The 17,381-nt window shown below is 39.8% G+C and overlaps 1 protein-coding gene across 8 annotated transcripts in view; it reads left to right on the top strand.

Annotated features, from left to right (window-relative positions):
• The window catches only part of slc2a9l2 (solute carrier family 2 member 9, like 2), an 81,382-nt gene that overhangs the window by 48,544 nt on the left and 15,457 nt on the right, over positions 1 to 17,381 (top strand). For 6 of the 8 annotated variants that reach the window (XM_056436956.1, XM_056436952.1, XM_056436950.1 and 3 more), the window contains 5 exons: positions 1,184 to 1,371; positions 3,178 to 3,288; positions 5,258 to 5,359; positions 6,315 to 6,390; positions 7,920 to 8,047. In XM_056436956.1, the coding sequence (XP_056292931.1) occupies positions 1,184 to 1,371; positions 3,178 to 3,288; positions 5,258 to 5,359; positions 6,315 to 6,390; positions 7,920 to 8,047 (605 nt within the window). Of the gene's footprint in view, positions 1 to 1,183; positions 1,372 to 3,177; positions 3,289 to 5,257; positions 5,360 to 6,314; positions 6,391 to 7,919; positions 8,048 to 9,024; positions 9,137 to 14,449; positions 14,982 to 17,381 lie in introns of those variants that run through there. The other 2 variants (XM_056436954.1, XM_056436955.1) reach the window with 2 other exon arrangements.

Raw genomic sequence — 17,381 nt, 5'->3', positions numbered from 1 at the left:
GGGTTTTAATGGAGGTCAATTGTTTGCCATAATGTGATCTTTAGGATATCCGAGTCCATGAACAATGGAGATGATTTTGTGTTACTTCAAAAATCGATGTGATTGAGAGGGCTGAGTTTCATCTGCACTGCAGTAAAATGTAAAATTATGCAGGAAGCGTTTTGACTGCGAGTGTCACTGTCGGGTGTCATTGGGACAAATGTGTTGAATGCGACTTCATTAAAATCTTTATGAATATAGAAAAAAAATCAAAATGCTTATACACAAAACTGGGACTCGCATCAAAACATAAAAATAACGCCGCACAGAAGCTTTGATGAGAAGTGAAGTTAAAAAACAGCAAATATGTTTTCGGCTTGAAAGCGTATTCATCAATAAAGTTATTTAAAACTTCTGCTTTATTTTTCTCTCATAAGAATTCTCCACCTCGAGAAGTCAAGGTCTCCACTAGGTACTTTTAATATGCACACCACCTACTGGGGCTAATCTAATACTCATAATTCAATTTAAAAAAAATCTAATTTAAACACCGACCTGGGATGTGATTAACATTGAGACTTCATTCATTACCCAATACTTACTATATGGAGTCCAAAAAGAGCCCAAAAAACCTCAAAAGACAGATTTATACCCACAGACACGTAATAAACCTATAGACAACTGACTCCAGATCAGTCTGAGTGAGCGTGTGTTGTTTACACATGTATCCACTCCACAGGCTACGCACCCTAATCCGCTTTGATCTCAGCATGATGGTTTTAAATCTGTGTATGTGTGTGTGTGTGCATGCTCTTGTACTTCTATCCCAGTGAGGACTTAGACATGACTACACACAGACCCATGGGGACCTTAAAATGAGGTCCCCACGGGGAAACCCCTCCCGCGAGCTTCACAACAGTAACTAGACACGCCCCATGCTGTTTTCTAGGAAGTCCCCATAAAAAGCTTTTCAAGACAAGATCTGTGTGTGTGTGCTCTTGTACTTCTATCCCGGTGGGGACTTCGACCTGACTACACACAGACCCATGGGGACCCTAAAATGAGGTCCCCACGAGGAAACCCCTCCCACGAGCTTCACAACAGTGGCGAGACTCGCTCCATTCTGTTTTCTAGGATGTCCCCATAAAAAGCTTTTTAAGACAATATCTTTGTGTGTGTGTGTGTGTGTGTGTGTGTGTCTCAGCCTTCCAGAGGTTTCTGGGGAAGACGGACGTGTCCCAGGAGCTGGAGGAGGTCCACGCCGAGGCCCGGGCTCAGGACAACCTGCACACGGTCTCGGTGCTGCAGCTGATGAGGAACCCGGCGGTTCGATGGCAGCTCATCACCATCGTCATCAGCATGGCGTGCTACCAGCTGTGCGGCCTCAACGCCGTAAGACGCACTTTCAATTTCCTCAGACTCTCGGTGGAGTCTCGTTCTTTAGACTGTCCCAGTGCGTCGTATTTAGGATTATTATTATTTATTCAAGGCCAATCCGTGACATTCACGCTGCGTGTCAGCATCAGACTTTTTTTGGGAGGACGCTCCGTTACGCCTCATCACATCTGGAAATTGTCAATCAAGCTTTGGCCCCCGGGGAGCAGATTGGTGCAGAGCGTGCAGAACTCACTATGCATTCAGGAAGAGTTTTATTTTAGGAAGAGTTTTATTTCAGTCAACACTTTGAAGAGAACATTTGCTTTTGGCCATTTGAGGGAAAGCAAAACAAGTTGAACACATTAGCACACGGGGCAGACTGTCCCATAAGCAGCTGTTCTCGACGAACCTTCAGCAGACACGTGTTCCCTCCTAAAAAGTCCCATCAGGAACAAAAGCTTGTGAGTGGAGCAGGTGTAGTAGCCCCCACCCCCCAAACCCCAACGTGTCTCTATATGCACAGCTGTGACCCCCCATATGTGTTGTCTCTTTTAGATGTTTTCTTTTCGATTTAATTTGCAAAGGTTATATTTTTAAAAACACATTCTGCATATTCTTATTTTTTTGGGAAACAAAAATTCATATTCAGAACGGCCATCACAGAGAATAATAGTCACATTTTCACATTTGATATGTTGATGGATTTTATTATTACATTAAACCTAAGGCCGTCTGAATTATCATACAGAAAGATCACAACTGAATCTACAAACATTTACATTTCACAGGAATGTTATTTAGATGACTCTGGAGGTCTTGATTGTGATTCCCCATCACACCTGTCAATTGACTCCAGTAAATGTGATATAAATATATTTATATATATTATATTATAGGTTGAGACGGACTCGGTGATGTTGCAATGAAGCTGACAGCTCAGAAATAGTCCCGCAAACAATCTGGCGGCATCAATCAGAGCTTCAGTCCATCAAAAACAGCCTATATACAGGACTGTCTCAGAAAATTAGAATATTGTGATAAAGTTCTTTATTTTCTGTAATGCAATTAAAAAAACAAAAATGTCATGCATTCTGGATTCATTACAAATCAACTGAAATATTGCAAGCCTTTTATTCTTTTAATATTGCTGATTATGGCTTACAGCTTAAGAAAACTCTAAAATCCTATCTCATAAAATTTTAATATTTCCTCAGACCAAGTAAAAAAAAAGATTTATAACAGCTGAATGTTTGTCAAGGCTCAGGAAACCCTTGCAGGTGTTTCGAGTTAATTAGACAATTCAAGTGATTTGTTTAATACCCTACTAGTATACTTTTTCATGATATTCTAATATTTAGAGATAGGATATTTGAGTTTTCTTAAGCTGTAAGCCATAATCAGCAATATTAAAAGAATAAAAGGCTAGCAATATTTCAGTTGATTTGTAATGAATCCAGAATGCATGACATTTTTGTTTTTTGAATTGCATTACAGAAAATAAAGAACTTCATCACAATATTCTAATTGTCTGAGACAGTCCTGTATATATATATATATATTTATATATAAATAAATAAATAAAAATATATATTTATATATATATATATATATATATATATAATAAATATATATAAATATATATATAAATATTATTTATATAAATATATATATATATATATATATATATATGTATATATACATATATATATATATATTTATCTATATATATATTTATGTATATATTTATATATATATTATATATATATTTATTTATATATATATATGTGTGTGTATATATTATATGCCTATTACTTTTCATAGATCTGGTACTACACCAGTGGGATTCTTCGGGAGGCGGGCTTTGACGAGGACCTCCTCCCCTACATCACGCTGAGCACCGGCGCCATCGAGACGCTGGCCGCCATCATCTCGGTGAGTGTTGACGCTTTGAATCCTCCAATCATCAGGCTGCATTTATAAACACGAGGTATCCTCCGATATGACGTACGTCATCCTCCGATATGTAAATACGTCCCAGTTATTAAGAGTTATGAATACGTGGGCGTGTCAACAACAACAACAACAACAAAATCAAGAAATAAAAAATAAAAATCTAGAATAAAACTCCCCGTGCAGCAGCACCCATGAGGTGAGCCGAGTCCCAGTGCGGCCTCGCCTTGTGGGCGTCACATCGTGTCACCCTCAGGACGACGTGAACACGGAGAGGCAGCGCGTCCTCCGGGATGAAGCTCAGCTCTAGACGTCTTTATTTTATTGATTTAATTCACAGACCTGTGGTGATATTTAATTGCTTTTTCTGAACAGACACCGTTTGTATTCGCCTCCTGTTCACGTACATCTGGCGAGGAAGATTAATTAGATTTCCTCGAGTTTCGGGACCGTATCATAAAAATTTGACTTTTCTTTCATTTTTCGTGGCAAACATTTTCAAAATGGAGGTTTTAAAATCCCCGAATCCTGGGATATTCTTTTCTTAAGACACTCTGCATTTAGCTGCAGCTCTGACCTTATTCCACCAGTTATGCCTCACACACAAACATGTGATGTTCATATTCCAAAGGAAAGGGAAGAAAGCTCCGGGTATAAAAGAGTCTCAGAGAAGATTACTTGTGTTTTCATTCATATTTGTGGTTTAGTGATAATTGTTTTTCGGAGTACCCAGAAGACACCACGTCGACGTTTGTGTTGGCCTGAAGGGAAATTAAGGTAAATCCTAAAAAACATGAAGTAAAATCATTTGGAAATGTGTTTTTAAAAGCGACTGAATGTATATTACAAGTGGAATATGTACGTTAACATGGAAGTTTATTTAAAAGAGACCCGGACCCTCTGATTGGTCGTAGAAATACCGGTGCATTGTGGGTCCTTTCTGTGGGGTATTGGCTGTATCGATGAGTGTGGAATATTAAGAAAGAATATTTTTTGCAAAACAATACACATGTTTTCATCAACTTATTTTGTGTTTGTTTTTATTCCATTTTTATTGCATTTTTATTCTTTTAACCAGAATGTTTAACAACTGGCAGAATAAGCTGGAACTTTAGTAAAAAGTCCAAAAGTATTAGCATCAAAATATACTTACAATTAATGTACCACTTATGCAGAATGGACCATTTGAGAATAACATTTTACTATTGGATTTAATTGAAAATGATCTGTTTATTACTTTAATATTGCAGCTGGTAATTGTGGAGCTACTTTTCATTTATTTATATATTTCAAATATTACTTAACAACAAAATCTATTATAAAACGACTGGGTATTGGGAACAATTAATCCTTATTGATATAATGTAATTATCAATTTATTGATTATATTTCGTATCATTAATCTGAATCTGCATGGTAACAGACGAATGAAGTGGATTAAATTGGAAATTATCTGTTAATTACTTTAATATTGCAGCTGGTAATTGTGGAGCTACTTTTCATTTATTTATATATTTCACATGTTACTTAAAACATATACTATAAAATTAGGTAATAAAAACCATCAGAAGTAAGTATTAAAAACAATTACAAGTAAGTAATAAAAACCATTAAAAGTAAGTATTAAAAAAATTAAAAGTAAGTAATAAAAACCATTACAAGTAAGTATTAAAAACAATTAAAAGTAAGTATTAAAAAACATTAAACATAAGTATTAAAAACCCTTTAAAATAAGTAATAAAACAATGCAAAGTAGGTAATATGAGCCATAATAATGTTGCTCAATGAGTTCAGTGCTGACCAGATTTCCACATGAATATTCCACCTGTTGCCCAACAGTCAGGTCGTTTCAGTGAGAGAGACGTCCCGGGAACAAAGATCACTGACCGTCCGTCCTCTGATCTCGCCTCTGATCTCGTCTCCTCTGTCGTCTCCTCTGTCGTCTCCTCAGGGTTTAGTGATCGAACGGATCGGGAGGAAGCCGCTCCTCATCTTCGGCTTCTCGGCCATGGCCGTCTTCTACAGCCTGCTCACGGTGTTCCTCAAGTTCCAGGTGAGCTCCGCCTCCTCCACTGCCCTCGTTACAGGTGCGTCTCCAACAGGAAGGAGGTCGACACAGATACAGGGAGCGACTCAGGGTTTAGTGTCTTGCTCAAGGACACATGGACTAGGGCGGGGATTGAACCGACAACCCCCAGATCAAAAGACGGACCTGCTAACAACTGACCCACAGTCACCCTAAACAATGACTTCATTACATTATTACACTGTACATTTCTGCAAGGAAATTATATATTTGATTAATATTTCTCCACATTTCCGAGTAATGTATACCATTACATTTAAGTAATAAAAGCCATTAAAGGTAAGTATTAAAAACAATTAAAAGTAAATAATACGTACTATTAAAAGTAAGTAATAAAAAACATACAAAATAAATATTAAAAACCATTAAAAGTAAGTAATATATACTAATTAAAGTAAATAATACATACTATTAAAAGTAAGTAATAGAAAACATAAAAAATAAATATTAAAAACCATTAAAAGTAAGTAATATATACGAATAAAAGTAATACATATTTTTAAAAGTAAGTAATAAAAAACATTAAAAATCAATATTAAAAATCATTAAAAGTAAGTAAAATATACTAATACAAGTAAGTAAGACATATTAAAAGTAAGTATTAAAAACCATTAAAACTAAGTAATATGACGTAAGTAATATGTACTATTAAAAATAAGTAATAAAAACCATTAAAATAAGTAATAAAAACCATTAAAAGTAGTTAATACGAGCCATAATAATGCTGCTCAATGAGTTCAGTGCTGACCAGATTTCCACATGAATATTCCAACTGTTATATAACAAATGTAATTCACTAATGTGTGGATTGCATTTAATTGGATTTATTTGTCGATGCTGAATGAAATCTAGGAAGATAAATATAAATTCCTGATGTATTCGTCTTCTCTCATAACTATTCCGCTCATCCCTCTGTTATCAGGACAGCCGGTCATGGATGCCTTACCTCAGCTACGCCTGCATCCTGGCGGTGATCGCGTCCTTCTGCTCCGGGCCAGGTAAGAAACACACACACACACACACACACATACTCACGCACGCACGCACACACACACACACACACACACACACACACACACCGACTCACATCACTGATTGAGTTCTCTCTCCTCTTTTTATTTCTTCTTATTCTCTCTCTCCGCGCTCCACTTCACCTGAAACTGCCATAGAGACACACTCACAACACACACACACACACTCACAACACACACACACTCACAACACACACACAGACACACTCACAACACACACACACACACACCCAGACACATAGACACACAGACACACACACTCACAACACACGCACTAACAACACACATTCACACACACTCACAACACACACACTCACACACAGACACACCCACACAGACACACTCACACACACTCACAACACACACACACACTCACAACACACTCACACACTAATGTATACAAGATAAGCGGATCCGTCCGGTTGCCGTGGCGACAGACTGAATCTCTTCCTGTGAAGTTTCCTGTTTGTTTCGTTTGTATTTATTAAAGTTAGATATTCTCCATCAAGCCAAACTCTAACTAAATAACCCGTTGAAATCACATAAAAGTTTATTCTTATTATTATTGGCTTATTGGTGATCATCAAAAGGAAACTTCCCAAAACAACTTTACAGGGAGGAGGACATGAATCTCTTTAAACTCTTTTTCCTCCACCGTCTCCGGTCGTCAGGACGGATTAATATTATTACATCTGTGATGTCATCACCACCAAAACATCCAAATGTCAACATCTGCTCTCGGAAGTTTTGGAAATGCCGGATGCACATCGCACTCCGGGGGGAGAGGCCCGAGGAATTTATGACTTCCTACAATATTACAATATATTTATATTGTTGTAGTATGTCAAGGTTTTAATAATTATGTTTTCTTTTCAGAAGAGTGGAAAGAAAACTTCATAAAATACACTTTTAGGTGTTTATTTTCACCCTAAATTTCCCAACAGTCGGCTTTAGATTTAGATTGAATCTAATTTATTAATCAATAAATTAGATTACAATGTAAGTTATCAAGTGGGGAAGTTTGATGGAGATATATTTTAGTTATAATTGTACATTATTGTGATTGTGTATTAAGCTAATGCATTACAAACAACTCGTGGGTTAGAATGAGCTTAACACTTAATAGCACTTATAAATATTATAATTATAACACATCAATTGTTTTATTATAAGTTAACATTATAAACTTCATAATTTTAACATATTTCTATAAAAATTATTAGAAGTGACTGTTTTTTTTGTAAAGTAAAGAAATTATTATTGAATATATTTAATGATATATTTTCACTTCACTTGAGAGTTACTTATAATCACATTATAATGTCAACACTGAATATAATGCGTCATAAAAAGTTATGAATAATGATTATAATGCTTATAACTAGATTATGATGTCATAATGTTCAATCTGTGGTCACTTCCTGGGGTTCGTAAGCGCATCACTTCCTGTCGTTGTTGTTGTTGTCATGGTAACACCGTGGCTCCTCCCCCTCCAGGCGGCGTCCCCTTCGTGTTGACCGGCGAGTTGTTCGAGCAGGCGTCCCGGCCGGCCGCCTTCATGGTCGCCGGCGTCGTGAACTGGATGTCCAACTTCGCCGTCGGCCTCCTGTTCCCCATCCTGCAGGTGAGTCTCCTACACATACACACACACACATATACACACATACACACACACACATACACACACACACACACACATACACATACACATACACACATACACACATACACACATACACACATACACACACACATATACACATACACATACACACACACATATACATACACACATATACACACACACACACACACATACACACATATACACACACATACACACACATACACACATACATACACACACACATACACACACACATACACACACACGCACACATGCACACATACACACACATTCACACACGCACACATGCATACACACACACACATTCACACACACACACACACACACACACACACACACACACACATACGCACACACACATAAACACACAGTGACACACACAGACACACACACACACACAGACACACAGGCACATTGACACACACTCACACACACATGCAAACATGCACACACATGCATGCACAGACACACACACACGTGCACACATGTACACATCCACACATGCACGCACACAAGCAAACACACGCGCACACACACACATATGGAATATTGGTTTATTGGTATATATACACATATATATATATGTATATTGTTGTATCGGTACATTGGTATATCGGTATATTGGTATATTATTACATATATATGTATATATATATTGGTATATTATTACATATATATGTATATATATATATATATTGGTATATTATTACATATATATATTAGTGCTGTGAAAAATAACGCGTTAACTCAGTTAATTCAATTTCAGGTTTAACTAGTTTTTTTTTTTTACCGCATTTAACGCATGCGCAGAATGAGCTTCCAATCCGTCTGTTGTTGGTCGTCGGGACGAAAAAAAAGTCACTTGCAAAATGAGCTTCCAATCCACCACTTCAATCTGAACTCTGTCCGCTCTCATGCAGACGGTCTGTTCATCGGTAATGATCCTTCCGCAGGTTCACCTCCGGAAACCTTGTGATGACTTCTACTTCCTGTAGATCAGGGTCTCAACACGTCGATCGCGACCTGCCAGTCGATCGCGGCGTAGTGTTGGTAGATCGCATGACATTAAAGAGATTGGCCCGCCCTGACATGTTCTCTAGAGCACGTCTTTGTTCTTTATTAAACTAAACGTCTGTTGTTGATCGTATCTCCACAGCAGCATGTCATTTCTGTCTCTTCGCGTTGCGTTAACACTTATCGATCTCCGTCTCGCGCGCCACAGAGCTCCGTGCGCGCGCATCGGACCGAGCAAAAAAAAAGTCACTTGTCAATCTGTCCACCTGTCCGGGCCGGTGAGGTTTCAGCTTTGCAGCGGTGTCCCCCCCGTCCCTTTCATCACGGCCCAGTTCATGAAGAAAACCCACACAGTCAGTTTGCCTCAGCAGCTGCTAGAGGAAGACTAGAGGCCTTTAGATTGTATCATGGTGGAGTTAATGGTTGACAAACAAGAGAAAATGCTCTGTTTAACCCTCCTGTTACCTTTACATTTACTAACATATTTTACCCTCGGGTCAATTTGACCCCAGCAATTAAAACCTCCAGAAAATTATTAGAATTAATATTGCTTCCCAAGTTTAAGTGTGAGGTACTTTATGTTTGTTTGTTGACTACCTAAATAGCCCTTTCAATAAATAAAAAAGTTGATATTTCTTATATGTTTGACACAGTGAAAAACAGCCTGGGGTCAAATTGACCCCAAAGAACACCGACATTAAACATTGAATGGGGTCAAATTGACCCGAAAGGTAACAGGAGGGTTAAACATTCTGTTTATGATGAAGATGTATTAATGTTCCATATGGAAGAAAACTGCTAAATAACTGCTGAGTTGCAGCACCATTGTATAGAAAAATGTATAAATGTATATATCCGTCTTTTGTCATCAATCTCTATGTTCTCACAAAATATACCGAGAATATCGGTAATATGTGATTAATCATGATTTGTCATGATCTGGAGTTTGTGTTTAGTTTTGTGTCTTGTTTTGAAGTCCTTGTGTCGTCTGTCTCCCTGTGATTGTCTGCCCTGGTCCTGATTGTTTCCTTCTGTGTGATTGCTGGTCCCGCCCTCATTGTGTTCACCTGTGTCTCGTTCCCCGTTGTCCAATCCTCTCACCTTGCCTGTGTATGTAAACCCTGTTCGTCTCATTCCCAGTGTGGCTTCGTACTGTTTGGTCCGCGTGTTTGTCGTCCTGTTCTGGTCTGGTCTGTGATTGTTGGAAATAAATAATAGTTTGTACCGTACTGTCGGCATTTGGGTCCTCTCTCGCTGCGACAACCCGGACTCCACACGACATGATTAATCCACAAAAACCTGTGATTAACCCGATTAAAAATTTTAATCGTTTCACAGCCCTAATATATATATATTGGTATTTGGGCTGTGAGTAAAGATGGCCGTCGTGTTGCTGACTCGCCGTTTCCCCGCCGCTCGTCCTCGTGAAGCGAAGACGTTTTCTCGTGAGACTCAGACTCGGCGGCGCTTCAGAAAACAAAACTCTCGCTGCTGCAGTCGTTGGTTTGCTGTCGAAATAATACAATGTTATTTATTTTCTGGGGGGTTTAAGTACAGACCAGAAGAGGAGTAAAGAATAAAAAACACTCGGCGATGAAGAGCAGGGGACATTGTTGGCTCTCTATTGCGCAACACGCACTGCCTGTGTATCAAAATACTCAAAGTGAGAATCTTTGACGTGTCTTTATGGGGTAAATACATTTTTTGGATTATTGTATGGAAGCTGCCGGTTCTTCTCTCTGAAGGCCGACTGACGCTCCAGGCGGCTCCGCATCGCCGCCTCCTCTCATTTCACCTCCTTTTCCTCTTTGCCTCGCGGTGCTCTCGGAAACACTCTCTCTCACTTTCACACTTTCATTTATTATACATACATTTTTTTTTCTTTTCTTCACTTTACAATCTCTCTACTGGAGCCCCATCAATAATTTGTTTTCGGTTTTGTAAACATTTTCAGAATTGGGTTGGAGGATGTCGGTCCCCTGGTGGGTATGAATAGCGAGTGGTGGTGAGAAGGGTCATGTGCACCGGGGCGGTGAATAAGCGAGTGTGTGTGGGGAGGAAGTCGTCCCGGAGCTCGGCGGCCCGAGACCGGATGCCCGCGAAAAACCCGGCAGCAGGCAGATTGCAGCCGGTTGGTTTTATTACTATTTTCATTCTTCCTCTTGGGTGTCGGAGGTTTTTCTTCTTTTCAATTCAAACCCATCGCTGCTCGACCGCCCCGGACATCACTCCCGGTTAACTTCAGAGACAGAAAATAAAACCAATGTCTGCTATTTTATGTCAATGTGCGAAATACGTGAAAAATGTGTATACTCTGTACATATAATACACTCAAAGAAATCCACAGAAGTTTCTGTGATCTGTAAATACATTGTTATATTTATATATATATAGAAAAATATATACATATATATGTATATCGAAAAATATATACATATATATGTATATATATATACAGTATATATATACTGATACATATAGATTTATATATATAGATCTACATATATATATATATATTTATATATATATACATATGTATATATATAAATATACACATATATATAATATACATATATATATTTATTCATATATATATATATATATTTATGTATGTTATTGGACTGCAGGGAGGAGAAATCAATGGGAGGTTTTAGTGTGTGTGTGTGTTTATAGATTCACTCTTCTTTTAGCTCTAGTTTTTTTCCCTTCCAAATATATATTTAATATTGTATGATGCTAAAGGCTTCATAGAGCTGAGGGGACCTGCACAGACAAATAATAATTCATAACTTTAAACGACCAATTTCATACAAATAGTTGATTTACAATTCAATTCAATTCAGTTTATTTGTATAGCCCAATTTCACAAATTACAAATTTGTCTCGGAGTGCTTTACAATCTGTACACATAGACATCCCTGCCCCAAAACCTCACATCGGACCAGGAAAAACTCCCAAATAACCCTTCAGGGGGAAAAAAATGGAAGAAACCTGCAGGAGAGCAACAGAGGAGGATCCCTCTCCAGGATGGACAGATGCAATAGATGTAATGTGTACAGAGGACATATTTAGAGTTTAAATACATTCAATGAATGTGACAGAGTGTATGAATAGTTCATAGTAGGCATATTCCACGATGGAGACCTCCACGATCCATCAGGCAGATGGCGGTGGGGAGGAGGAGTGGGCGGAGTCTCAACAGTGGGCGGAGTCTCAACAGGACAGTGGCGTAGTCAGGAGCAGGAATTCCACGACCCAGACCTCGATGATCCATCAGGCAGATAGGATCTATGTCGTCTCATAGGGTCGGATGACCCCATGAGACGTGAAGTCAAAAGGACTCCGGGGAGAAAGCAGAGTTAGTAAGGTGTGATTGAGAGATGAAAATTCATCCTTAAGGAGAGAAAAAAGAGGAGATAGGTACTCAGTGCATCCTAAACGTCCCCCGGCAGCTATAAGCCTATAGCAGCATCTCAAGGGGCTGGACCAGGTGAACCTGATTCAGCCCTAACCAGTGTTGGGCAAGTTACTGAAAATTAGTAATTAGTTATAGTTACTAGTTACTTCTTTTAAAAGTAATTTAATTACTTTACTAGTTACTGTATATCAAAAGTAATTAGTTACTAGGGAAAGTAACTTTTAAGTTACTTTTATGTCTGCTTTTTTAATGTCATGAACAGTACTGAACAGTCAAACACAATAAACATATGTTGTAGACCTATTTATTGCAATCAACAGGCAACAGGCCTTCAAATCAAGCAGTAGTACAAAAGTCCCTTTTAATACTTAACTTTATACAAAATAACTGTCTCTTAGATGTGGATAGGGTCTTTGCACCTGCACATAATTTACAACTCACCACTACATTTTTGTCTTTAATTTCGACGAGCGAAAAGTAATGTCCATACTTCCAGGAGAGAAAGCTCTTTCTATCCGCACTGTCGGCCATGATGTGGTTTAATGCTCATTGATTGATTCGATTGGTGTATATTGTAGCGACCCTGTGAAGTGGCTGTCAATCACAGTGTGGCACCGTGCATGCTGGTCGAGGGGGCGGGCCTGTGATTGGCAGAGTAGAGGGGAGGCGGGGTTAACCTGCCGGAAAACGGGAGTTAAGGTTGGTTGACGGGAACCGTTGTTGTTGACGTTCGAGCTGCTGAGCCGAGAGGAGCACGCTGTCTGTAACATGTAAATCCGCATCATGTAAACACACTGTGTTGGTGGATGCCCAATAAAGTGAGGAATAATAACGTCGCCCCGTCTCTGTGTCATCAGTCCATAACGTCCGAGACGTTACATCATTGCGCCACCAAGGTCCTGCGATGTCAGATCAGAAGCAGCTAAAGTAGCCTAGCTTGTCTTCTTGTCTGCAAGTGTTCATTTTTCACAAAAGAGAGTAACGCGAGTAACGAACTCATTTACATTTCAGTAATTGTAACTGCGTTAGTTGGGTTAAAAAAATACTTCGTTACATGCTCGTTACCGCTAAAAGTAGTGGAATTACAGTAACGCGTTACTCCCAACCAGTGGCGGCTCCTGAAAAAATTCTCAGGGGGGGCAATTTTTTTGATAATGATTAACCCAAAACCACAGACCTTCAGACAGCTGTCTATGTGTAGCATCATCACAATGCCATCAAGTCATGTGACTCCAGTCAGTGTGACGGCTGTGACTGAACTCTGTCTGTGAGCTTGTAGTTAGTTCATAAGCACAGCCAGTCTGAGGCCGTCTGTGAGCTGCTGTCAGTAATCCAGCTCCTGGTCTTTGATTTGGTGATTTTTTTCAACAAGATTTAAATAATTATAATTATAATAAATATCAGATCCCCATTTGTGACTCCTGCATCTGAGCTTTTTCAAATAATAGAATAAATGCAATTGTAATTACTTTCAAGTAAACCAGATTGCTCCACCAGACAAGAAAAAAGCTCAACACCAGAAAAGCCGAACTCACGGAGGTAAAACCTGGCAAGTCGCCAATAATCTCGGCTGTCGCGCATGCGCAGGCGCAACTTGTTAATGCCGTAACGTAAACATTTACACTAAGGTACAGGCATCTCAACATTTATTTATTGATGACTTAGTTTTATGTCTTTGTACTTTGACCTTGTGTAACATGTGAAGTTATCAATAAAGGTATTTCTGCATTTCCCCTGCGCCTCACCTGTCGTCCTACGTTCCTCTTTCAGGAGCACAGCTGACAACACGGCTGTCAGAGAACCCGTTTACAGGCGTTCATTAAAATCAGGCGGAGATCTTTTCTGACGTCGATCGTCAGGAAGAAAACGTTTCAGAAGACACTTTAGAAAATGTTCGAGAATGAGGAACAATGTGTTTCTGATTTTATTTTCATTTTATTTTGGAGAGTGACAGCGAACGTCTCCGAGATCTACCGGTCGATCGCGATCGACGTGTTGGCGACCGCTGCTCTAGGAGGTCCGACTGGTGACCTGGTGCAGCCAGAACAACCTGGAGCTCAACGCTCTGAAGACAGTGGAGATGGTTGTGGACTTCAGGAGGAATGCAGCCCCACCCGCCCCTCTCATCCTGTGTGACTCCCCCGTCGACGCTGTGGAGTCCTTCCGCTTCCTGGGCTCCATCATCACCCAGGACCTCAAGTGGGAGCTGAACATCGGCTCCATCACCAAGAAGGCCCAGCAGAGGATGTTCTTCCTGAGGCAGCTGAGGAAATTCAACCTGCCAGGGAGAATGATGGTACAATTCTACACGGCCATCGTTGAGTCCATCATCTGCTCCTCCATCACCGTCTGGCACCCTGCAGCCACAGCCAAAGACAAGCGCAGCTGCAGAGCATCATCCGCTCGGCCGAGAGGGTTATCGGCTGCAATCTGCCTTCCCTCCAGGTCCTGTTCACTTCCAGGTCACTGAAGCGGGCCAGAAAGATTGTCGCTGAGCCTCCCACCCTGGACACTCCTGTTCGAGTCCCTCCCTCGGGAGGAGGCTGCGTCCATCATGACAAAGACCACCCGCCACACCAAAGTTTTTCCCGTCGGCAGTCGGGCTCATCAATGGAACCCGGACTGACTGACTGTCACCCCCAGGACTACCACCTCTTCTTCCACCTTCCTCTCTCCTCCTTCTTCCCGCTCCTTCCTCTTCCTCCTCCTCCCTCTTCCTCCCACTCCTCCCTCCTCCTTCTTCTTCCCTCCTCCACACACGTCACTTTAACATGCACTTTAACTTGAGGCCTCCTCCACACACATGCCACTTTATTTGCATGCACTTTAACTTAAACACACGCCACGCGTAACATACACTTTTAACTAAAACACACCACTTGAAGCACACACCCAAACACTTTCACATTACTTGTTGTCTTTCTGTCGTGTTGATTGTTGTTTGTTTGTCATGTCCAAATGTTGCACCTTCCACCAAAAAAAATTCCTCGTTTGTGTAAACATTCCTGGCAATAAAACTGATTCTGATTCTGATTCTGATTCTGATTATATTGTTGCCAATGTGTCTTCATTGGTACGCCGACCGAAAGGAGTCTCTTTCAAAGAAAGAATTGAATCGCTGCTGTTGGCCTGAGCACCGGCCATCTTGACTGAATACGCCTCTGTCGAAGCTGTATGACGTACTGAGACGCTTTTACGTCGATTACTGATGACAAGACCTGGAGGGGCGACTCCTCCCGGAAGCCATAGAGAATGCATTGAGAGCTCTGTTTTGTGAAAAAAATGGGTTTAACATTGGAGTCAATGGGAGAGGTCTGGGGCGATTTTCATTTCGCCCAAAGTCGCCCCAGAAGGGGCGGGGCCATTTGAAGCACGACTTTTGGCTGACTGAATGACTGTTACCTGATTGGACAATGACATACAGAGGCAGAGCAGACGTCTAGTGGTAGAATGCAACTTTTTTCTTTTCTTTTTTCTTTTCCCCCGAGGCAGTGCGTCGCCCCAATCGCCCTTATGGACAAGCCGCCCCTGCTCCCAACACTGGCCCTAACTATAAGCTCTGTCAAAGAGGAAAGTCTTCAGTCGACTCTTAAACGAGGTGACTGTGTCTGCCTCCCGGACTGAAGGTGAAGCTGGTTCCACAGAAGAGGAGCTTGATAACTAAAGGCTCTGGCTCCCATTCTACTTTTTAAGACTCTAGGAACTACAAGTAGTCCCGCATTTAGTGAGCGTAGCTCTCTAGTGGGGCAATATGGTACTACAAGCTCCTTAAGATATGATGGTGCATCACTAATCAAGGCTTTGTAGGTTAAGAGAAGAATTTTAAAAGTGATTCTTGATTTTACTGGGAGCCAGTGCAGAGCAGCTAGTGCAGGAGTGATGTGATCTCTTTTCTTAGTTTTAGTGAGAACACGAGCTGCAGCATTCTGGATCAACTGGAGGGACCTACAGGTGCATCTATTGTTAATATTCATACATTTAGTCATAACAGCACCCAATTCATTCATAAAAATAAAGAAATCCTTCACTAAATACAATATGCCATCATCTAGAAACATTATTGAACATGACAGATTATACGTTTTTTTCATAATATTGTATTAAATGATATATTTCATTGTTAATATTCATACATTTAATCATAAAGGGAATCCAATTCATTCATAAAAAAATAGTTTGAACCCTTTAATAAATGTAATATGCAATTATCTAAAATAATTATTGAACATGACAGATTATATATTTTTTTCATAATATTGAATTAAATGTTATATTTCCTTCTTAATATTCATAGTATTTAATCATAAAAACAGCCAATTCATTCATAAAAATAAAAATGTAATAAATACAATGTGCGATCATTTCAAAACAATATTGAACATGGCAGATTATACGTATTTTTATGAATGTTATATTTTATTGTAAAAGAGAAGTTCAGAACTTTGCTCAGTTCAAGTTTCACTGAGGCAGAACTTCCCTCGTGCTCTTCATCTCCCTCATCTTCCTCTTCTCCCTCATTAGATCTAAAAGGCATTTGACATTTCAATCTTTATAAGTTGAAATAAAATAAAAATAGAATGCACGCTGCAGTCTATAAACTCTCCTAATTTAACCCTTCAGTTCTCTCGACTCTCCGCTCTGCAGAAAGCTTCAGACTGAATACAGGAAGCTACGCACGTCATTTACTAAACACCTGCTTATATCTCCAATAATAAATCTACGCCTGCACATGTCTCTGTTGACTGACACCCACTCAGCAGCTGCACGCGTTTGCACCTCATATAATCCATAATGCATGAACACATTCAGACCTTCGCCGCTGCAGCTTATAGATAGACTACGGTGGCACGTTAAGTCTTATTAATATGTATATATATA

This window comes from Pseudoliparis swirei, chromosome 18, assembly GCF_029220125.1.
Source record: "Pseudoliparis swirei isolate HS2019 ecotype Mariana Trench chromosome 18, NWPU_hadal_v1, whole genome shotgun sequence".
Lineage (NCBI taxonomy): Eukaryota > Metazoa > Chordata > Actinopteri > Perciformes > Liparidae > Pseudoliparis > Pseudoliparis swirei.
The sequence above is the reverse complement of the archived record's forward strand: the minus strand, read 5'-3'. Positions and strand labels throughout refer to the sequence as shown.